The 8,661-nt window shown below is 38.3% G+C and overlaps 1 protein-coding gene and 1 long non-coding RNA gene across 4 annotated transcripts; one reads left to right on the top strand and one right to left on the bottom strand.

The window, feature by feature from the left end:
• Nucleotides 1-1,964: 1,964 nt before the first annotated feature.
• On the bottom strand, nt 1,965-5,643 carry LOC122071762 (indole-3-pyruvate monooxygenase YUCCA6-like). 3 transcript variants are annotated; one of them, XM_042636166.1, is made up of 5 exons: nt 5,510-5,643; nt 4,571-5,186; nt 3,600-3,848; nt 2,822-2,944; nt 1,965-2,348 (listed from the first exon to the last, which is right to left on the bottom strand). In XM_042636166.1, exons 2-5 carry the CDS (start codon nt 5,183-5,185, stop codon nt 2,073-2,075), a joined length of 1,263 nt encoding a protein of 420 aa, XP_042492100.1. In that variant the 5' UTR covers nt 5,186; nt 5,510-5,643; the 3' UTR covers nt 1,965-2,072. The 3 variants fall into 3 exon arrangements, with proteins under 3 accessions (XP_042492100.1, XP_042492101.1, XP_042492102.1); XM_042636167.1 differs by lacking the exon at nt 5,510-5,643 and adding an exon at nt 5,288-5,413; XM_042636168.1 differs by lacking the exon at nt 5,510-5,643 and having other exon boundaries at nt 4,571-5,194.
• LOC122071763 lies at nt 2,345-6,000 on the top strand. Its single transcript, XR_006138264.1, has 2 exons — nt 2,345-2,553; nt 4,954-6,000. It is a non-coding gene; the product is annotated as an uncharacterized LOC122071763 (long non-coding RNA).
• The last annotated feature ends 2,661 nt before the right edge of the window (nt 6,001-8,661 follow it).

Below are 8,661 nucleotides of genomic sequence, written 5' to 3' on the forward strand. Positions count from 1 at the left end.
ATTGCGTCATCTCCCCGAGAGATACCCATGCATCCCCTGGCTCTTTTCAAGTTGTTCCCTCGGAACAGTGAAGCATGTAGATTCCCTTCTACAGTGGGAGGCAACAACAATGGGAGGATCATCTTCGTTCTAACTGAGGATGAGCAGGATAGAATGATCAGCTAGAGGAGAGAATTGAGTGGCAAGGAGGGGCTCTTGACCAGCCAGCCTTCCTTGCCAGTACCAAATTCGGACAATTCTTCACAGACAGTGCAGCGAAGTTCCATCACATGTGATTGCTTTGCCACCTATGCACCATTTTAGAACCAAAAACCCGAAGTAAGGTAATGGATGTGAAAGAACACCACAAATCCAGATCAAAGAAAGAAGAATATGTTTCAAATACAAAGAAGGAACGTGAAGAGATGGATTGATTAAAGAAACCAGAAGAGATGGATTGATTAAAGAAACCATTCTGTTCCCCACCCTCCCCCCTCTTTCCTACATTGGGGTCCTTTGTAATGCTACGATGCCTGTAGCACAGATCCAAGGGTTGAGAGCCTTCAGACACATAGTCCACAGGACTCCAGCCCTTGGTTCTGCACTACAAGGTGTAGCCCTACAAAGGATCCGATTCCCTCGTTCCCACTCTTCCTCGTCCTTCTTACCTTGGCGCCCTTACAAATCCCCTTGGCCTTGCCCCTCCCCTGCCCTCATCTCTCTCTCTCTCTCTCTCTCTCTCTCTCTCTCTCTCTCTCTATATATATATACCTTGTTTGTCTCCCACGCCCTTCCTCTCCTACGGCAACACCCCCTCCTTCTCCACCTCTCCAGCATCCTTCCCCTTGTCCCTCTCTCTTTATGTCTCCCTCCCCCTCCCCCTCGTGCAACATCATCACTCTTCCTCTAGAAGGGGTTCCTCTTCCTTGCACCAACATATATCCTGGATGGATGGTGACACAGTGGACAGATGCATGCTTGAGAGAATCTGGGTCCATACGACCCTCCCCACATGTCAAAATCTTCTGTTGTGAGGTGGTGAGGTGTGGTGAACATCCAACAGCTGGGTTGTATGGTCTGGCCCTCCCAACCATTAGATGCTCACTACACCTCACCGTTCACTGTAGACAATTTGGATTCTCCCTTTTCCATCCCTCTACTAGGTAGAGGTAGTGGTGTTAAAATTTGTGTGTGATAGTGTGATACGGAACATACATTACCATTATGCACATCTCTTTTGGGTGAATTTCCATCATGCATATCTTGGATTAGTCGAACCGTGTGATCCGAATTGGTTCCCTCCAACCCCCGAATCAAGATAGGATCCATTGCACCTATTCCACTTTCTGCCATTACAAGGATAAAGAGGGGTAAATTTGAAAATAAAAAGGATAGATGTTGGATGTTGACTCGTATAATCAGGTGATCAGCAGCTGATCCATTTTTCCCCAAATCCGCATGACCACGCTTCTAATTAGGGGAAATTGGAATCTCTGTAGTCCAATTTCGCTCTAAATCGGTTGATTCAACCAATTCGATTCCATTTTTAAACCCCGAGTATGAGCTTGTATTCCAAAGTGAAAGTCACTGATAATTGAGCTTTGGGCTCCATCTTAGTTGCTAAATTGATGTGGTTTGCCACTGCTAACCAATTCCATGGTGGACGACGATGACACTTGGCTGATTCAGATGCTCCTTAGTTGCTTTGAGAGACCTTTTGTTGAGTCTAGTGAGGACGACGACACCCTCCATGGTCGCTCTCCAAAACCCTATAATTCCCCCCAATTTTGGTGGGTGGGGTAACTGGTGATGATCTACTCTCTCTTTTGGATGGCAGACAATGCTTGTATGTTCTATGGCAGAGAAAAAGAAGAAGAACAACAATTGGGAGAAGCAGGAGAATCGAGAAACTGAGGATTCTTCTCAATCCACTCAATTTTTACTTTTTTGTATGACTTCATATTACAGATAAAGTACGGGACTTGTTGCTCAGATGGACTAGATAGATAGAACTGTTATTGCCTCTCTGCTCAACAGAGAAATATGTATGATTAGCTATGATAGATGAATTTCAAAGTGTCAGCAAGTTTTGATTAACTTGAAGTCTTGAACAATGAATTGAGATAGAAATATGGGCCTGGAGCCGTAGGTGGGAATTCGACTTGTTCCATGTGGTAATCAAAGCGCAAATGCTTCGTCTCAGACTTCCATTGCCTTGCAATGTCTTGGGCAACTGTCTGGGCATCTATAGAAGCACCCTTCAAGCCTTGTTTGCCAAAGCCTACACTGTATAGTCCATTCTTGCCTTTCCAGCAGTTGGGGAATGGTGTTTTTGGAGATCCGTCGTGCTTGTTAAACAATTCTTCATCCTTGTGAGAAACAAACAAAAGCAACAAACAAAGCTGAGGTAATACATCTGTACAAAAATTTTATTTTGAAATGTGATGTCTGCAAGTTTCTCTTAGCATTTCAAGATTCTAATGCTTGAATTCTTTGTTATGAGTGTGTGATGTTGCCCACTCCAAACAATTTAATAGGCATCCTGCGTCTTGGATGGGCCAGTGTCCCAAAAAGGTACCAATTACTCAACTTTAATTGTTTAACTATCCAAAATATCAACTCTACTTTACCAACATATCTTCTATCTTGTTCTCCATTGAGGCCATAAATCAGATAATTTAGGTCATGTAGTTGATACATTTTTGGAGTTTGGACAGTGCCTCATCAAAGAGTTGAGCCACTAAGACCTGGTTAAGGTACAGGTGGAATATAGGCAAGGTAGAATATGAAGATCAGTTGAACCATTTCTGTTTCCACCATATACAAGTGACTTCCATCTTACCTTTAGCCATGAAGGTACATTGCTTCTGTAGCCTGTAGCTAGAATCACTGAGTCGAATTCTGCTACTCCTCCATTCACAAATTCTGCACCTCTGGCTGTGAGTCTATGTATACCAGGAACAACCTGGAGACACCATGAAAAATGAGATTAACAATGGAGCTAATGAATGCCTTCCTGTGCATAAGCATTGTCATGCTCCCTTCTGTCTGTATAAATATACTCTTTTGGATTGTGTGTGTTGAGATTCCTCTTTTGGATTTTTAGGCTTGATTATGTTGTTCTAAATCATGGTTAAATACTTTGCAAAATCTTTTCTGGTATACTAGAAAGACTAGAATGTCATCTTGTCTTGAAGCACACCAGATGGTTTACAGGATTTTTTTTTTTTTTTTGACCTGCCTTTTTGAAAGAAAATCATCTATTTCATTATATTTTTGTTCTTTCTGCATCGGAACTTGGCCCAACATCCTAAGTTGTTGATCCCATACATCATGTATAATCCCAATGAATGTAGCATAGAACTTAATTGGGTTAAGCATCACAATTTGAAATCCACCCACTTCCAAAACCCCCAAATTTATTTGTCTCAGTTGAAATCTTAAGCCTATGCAACCCAAACTTTCTGAAAGAAACAGGCTAGTCTCATTTTTATGTAAACCATAGGATGTGTTAGTAACCAACCATCAGAGACTTCTAGAAATAGTAACAATTCTTTACCCCAATAAACGCCAACAGTCAGAAAATATTTAATTAACAGAAGATAGTGGGGAGTAGGGACCTTGATTTGTCCAGTCCTGATTTTGGCTAAAGTACCAACATTCAAAACTGGGGTCTTTCCAGTAGTTTTCTTCAACTCAAGGGGCCCAATTTGGGGTCTCCTAAGCCCAAATTTCCTTGTATCTCCAAGAATTAACCACGAACAGAGGACTAGGAACCGATCAACTATCCTTAGAGGAAGCCACTTAAGTAACCACATTGACAGATCAAATGTTGATCTCCCAAGCATTTCCTTGGGCAAAATGTGCAACTGCAAGATCGTATATTATAACTGGTTAGAAATGGATGGAAATGAAACTCATATCTAGGGTGAAGTACCATGGTAAAACCAATAAAATCCAGAGGGAGAAAAGTAAGGATGTGCAGAGAAATTTTACTCCAATGATTAGCATACATTCAACTCTGTGTATTTAGAAAAGAAGCCAAATAAAAAAAGCAAGAGATATTAAAACTATAAAACAAAAAAAAAAATTGAATGTTAGCATTGACAGAAAGGAAAGAGTTTGCATGCTGTAGTAATGATGAAATAAAGCTTTAGTAGAAAAGATGGACAAGGATCATGAAGTTCAAATAAAAAATGAAATGTTATTGGACATGAAGTTCAAATCTAGAGGAGCACGAGAAAGACAATATTGTAGAATGAATATCATGGAGTGCATATTTACAAATTCAAAGAAAACATCGAAGTCAGAACACATTAAAATCGAGAAAGTTATAACAAAAAGGTGCAAAATGATTTCCTGATGATGAAAAGAACAAAATGATTGGAGGTTCAACAAATGAGTTTAACAGTGCAAAACAAGAAGCCAATTATAAAATTCAATGATCCCTAGTACCAGGCCACCTGACTTGGTGAATATGATTCATTTAAGTCGAAACATGAAAACAGTAGAAACAGGTTAGTTAAGATCACAAGCTGAATGAAGAGAAGCCAATATTATTGTAAAATGAAAAATAGAAATAGTATGTTACCTTGTCTCTTACTACTATAAAAGGCTGGGCACCGTTGTTACATAAATCCAAGCTAATCTCCATGCCTGAGTTCCCACAACCAACAACCAATGTCTTCTCACCTTTGAAATTGGCTCCATTTTTATACAAACTAGAATGGAGGCATCGCCCCTGGAAATCTGAAATCCCAGGAATCTCAGGCAATATAGGTTCTGCATTTTCTCCTGTTGCCACAATCAACCAGCGGCAAAAAAATCTGTACCTCAGGGTCTGCACTCTCCAGAATCCCATGACTGAGTCGTATTCTGCCTGTAGAACCTCCTCCCCAAACATGGGCTCAATAGAGAAGCGCTTAGCATAGGCATCTAAGTAGCTTATGAACTGTAATTTTGATGGGAATGCAGGAAAATCTGGTGGTAATTTCATATGAGGAAGCTCACAGAATTTCCGAGGGAGGTGAACTTTTAGGCAATCATATGCTTTAAGTTTCCATAGGGAGGCTAAACAGATCTCTCTTTCAAGTATCAATGAGGGGATACCTTTTTCTTTAAGGCATGCAGCTGTGGCTAGCCCAGAAGGCCCTGCACCAACTATCACAGTTCCGGGAACCAAAATACACTTTAATTGTGACTTCATCCTGTCAAAGAATAGCTCATTACCATCAATCCTTGATTTTTATTCTTAACTGCTGAAGTGAGAGTAACAAGAAGGAAAACAACAGAAAAGAAAGAGCCACACAAATTGAAGTTAAATAGTATCTTTCTCAATTTGTCCAGATGATCAAATCAGAATCAACTTTAGTATAAATAAGAGATGATATTTTGGCAGCTCTAGTGAACAAAAATCACAAAACAGATATCTTCTTGGCATCCCATGGAGGTTGGCTGAAAAGAAAGAGAGGGAAATCTATTTTTAGCATGAAGTAACAAACAAAGATAGTATTGTGGATGGCTTCTTCACCTTTGGAGGAATCCTCTACATGAATAAGAAAGCTGACTGCAAATCAGAGTCTGGTTGCTGAATCTAAAGCAAGAGCTGAAATTTGCATACTTCCTAGTAGCATTAAGTTATATCTTTTGTTTCCTCACCTTAAGACTGAATGCAGATCAAGCTCTTGGGTTGGCAATGTATATTAAGAAGATTAAAAGAGTGGAAGTAATTTGCTCAATTGAAGTTGATGAAAGATGTATTGAGAAGAAAATACAATGATACTGAATTCATTGTCAAGAAGTGAAGCTTCCTTGATAAAAGAATGGTAAGAGGTGGGGGCAGCAAAATAGAGTTTCTCTTGTAGTCTCTTGAAAATTTCAGGTGACTCTGGTGAGACTTAATTGTTCACAGATTTATAATGCTTTGAAGGCCTATCTTTGAACTGTAATTTCCCCCAAGTTGATGGGAACTTAATGCTAATTGTTGTTAAAGGAATGAATGTTCTTGGAAGATGTGCATCATTCATGTTGTGTATGCATGGGTTGGGATAAACTCTACCACAAAGTTGTAATCAAAGTTGTAGACAATCTTGGCAATTATGAATGTGATATGACAGCTTATAAACTTAGCAAATCTTCTAAACTAGTGCGTAATCTAGAAAAGTTTGTATTCTGTTTAAGGATCTTGGTTGGCTTGGTTTATGATTTTGGGTTTGTATTTGTGTGTTGTGGATGCTTAGAGGTGACCTTCCAACCCCTTCCCTGTTGTAAGGTTGTGAACTTTTTTCTAGTCACTATTGAAGTGGTCCGTGTCTGCCTAACGCCTTAAATCTCTTATCAGATGATCTCCTTTCCAAGTGTGTTAAGAGGGCATTTTTGTGGCTGCAAATTTGCACCACGAAAACCCTAATATCATGAGAATCTTGATGGAGGAATATTACGAGGCCTGAGATTTACTTGATGCTGGCAAAACCCTTTGGGTGGTTTCTGTCAAGGTTCAAGATTTGTGATTTTTTGGAGTTTTTGATTCAATAAACTTGGGGATCTTGCTACAATAGTCTTTGTTGATTTTCTGTTATTTTGTTGACTAAAAGAGGAATACAGTGACCAAAATGAATACCAAACATGATTCACCATGGATTCAAAATCGGCTGGAATCGAGATTAGATGCCGTAGGTAACTATTTGAATCAGGAAATTCACCCGATCTGGTTTCAATTCCTCAAACCTTGGCCCTTGTGGACCAAAAGACCAAATATCTATTTTAGCAGGATAACCACTTGTTATTGGGTGGAATAAGGCCATATTGTTGTTAGTTTGCCCTGAAGTCAATTCGTTCCATAAAAATTAAACAAAGAATGGCTCCACAACTTCATATACAAAGGATCCCTCTTGTTTTACGAGACTTATATTATATTAAAACCCTTACAACAACAATAATAACTCGACTTTATCACGGTTAAATGGGGTTCTGTTACATGAATTCTTACCTTCCAATCAATAGAATCCATGTAAAAAGGCTTGGTTAGGGTTTTTCTCCGATGCCAGGTGTTGGCCTAATGCATCAACCCTCCTTTATCTGGGCTTGGGACTGACAACAAACACTGGTGGAGTTATTAAAACAAACTAAGATTCATAAAGACCACTAAGTTTGGCATTATACAACAAAGCACAGAAGGGAAAATAAAGAAGAAAAGGATCAAGTTTTCCTTCTCTGTACTTACCAAATTTGACTTTGTGATCCAACTCTATGAAGGGTGAATGGCATCATCAACTCCCATCTCTCATTATATGAGATTGAAAATATCCTTCTTTAGTTGAATCAAGGGGATATATTCCATATTCTCATGGGTGAAGAAAAACTAGGATCGAGAGAAAAAAAAAATGAATATCCCATGGCTAACCCTTATCCACTTGAGAGTATTAGAAGGGTTTATATTTCACAAATTCAAGGTGAGTAGTCTGAATCAACGAGGAGGAAGCTTGATTTTTTAGCTATTTTCAAACTATGAGATGGAAATAATGACAAAAAATGAAAATCAAACATGAATCATGTAGGACTCAAAAGAGGGTTGTAGAAATTGTCCGCAATTGAGATTGATCTCAGCTGATTCGACCGTTTTGATTCCTCATATATTAATCATTTACTTTTGAAGAACACAGGCTAAAAGTCTGCCCTTCTTTTTTTCCCTTTTAAATTCTTATTTAGGTTTTTGTTAAGAATCTAATTTTAACACCAAATTATTCACATGTATCTAAAATAATGTAATTTCCTCAAATCTTTGGAACAAATTAGAATTTGGATCATTAATTCAGAAATTTTGATTTAGAAAAATAAAATTCACAATTTTTTTATGAATCCTGATTTGACTTGGATTATACAGGGGAAATTTTTATCGCCTAGAACTTCTCAAGGCAACATTGATCCTTGAAACAAGAAGCATTGAGGATCTTTGTAATGTCCTATGAATATTACTACAGCTAGGCTGGCTGTTCTCATTCTATGGAACTAGAGTAAGTTTGTAGTTAAACTACTTGTTGCCTAATAATAATTGATAGTGCATTAGTTAACAATCTTTGTTATATACAACTCACTCAGCTACATCATTATTTTATAGCCTCTATTTTGGAACATTCTTTAGAATACTTAGACCTAATTTAGCTTAAGTTGGCACCAACTCAAGGACACATAACCAACCAACATCTTCTCATGTCCATGTCCTCTCATCCTTTTCCCTTGGTAAAGTAAAACTTAATAATCAAAATTGAATTTTTTTTGGAGTTCATTACATAATTATGTGATAAAATGATTACAAAAGTTTTCATTTTTGTTTTAATTTGATTTCAATTTCCTTCTCTTTATTTCCGATGTAATCAGACGAAACCATTGGAAGGAATTTTGGTTTTTCTTTTTATTCTAATGGAGTGCTGATGTGTGTGCAGAGGAGAAAGAAAAGAAAGATGTTATTCATCAGGAGAAGAAGAAGCTTTGCATATGGGAGTAGAAAGCTATTGATGCTAAATTATTATTGATATTTTGAGGCCTTTTGATTCAAAGCTGGTGGATTGGGACATTTATACTTTCATTTCAGATTGTTGGGATTTATCTTCTTTTAGCTATATTCAGTTTAGCTGGAGTTCTAGGAAGGTTGTTAGGGCCTTAAAAGGAGCTCATTTAGTAGAA

The sequence above is a fragment of the Macadamia integrifolia genome, unplaced genomic scaffold, assembly GCF_013358625.1.
Source record: "Macadamia integrifolia cultivar HAES 741 unplaced genomic scaffold, SCU_Mint_v3 scaffold_7A, whole genome shotgun sequence".
NCBI lineage: Eukaryota > Viridiplantae > Streptophyta > Magnoliopsida > Proteales > Proteaceae > Macadamia > Macadamia integrifolia.

Bases quoted from the DNA above. Each gene is read 5' to 3' on its own strand.
- LOC122071762 (XM_042636166.1), bottom strand. From the start codon at position 5,185: ATGAAGTCACAATTAAAGTGTATTTTGGTTCCCGGAACTGTGATAGTT. The intron at 3,849-4,570 runs GTAACATACTAT...ACGATCTTGCAG, and splicing joins TTATAGTAGTAAGAGACAAG to TTGCACATTTTGCCCAAGGA. The intron at 2,349-2,821 runs GTAAGATGGAAG...GTTTCTCACAAG, and splicing joins ATGTACCTTCATGGCTAAAG to GATGAAGAATTGTTTAACAA.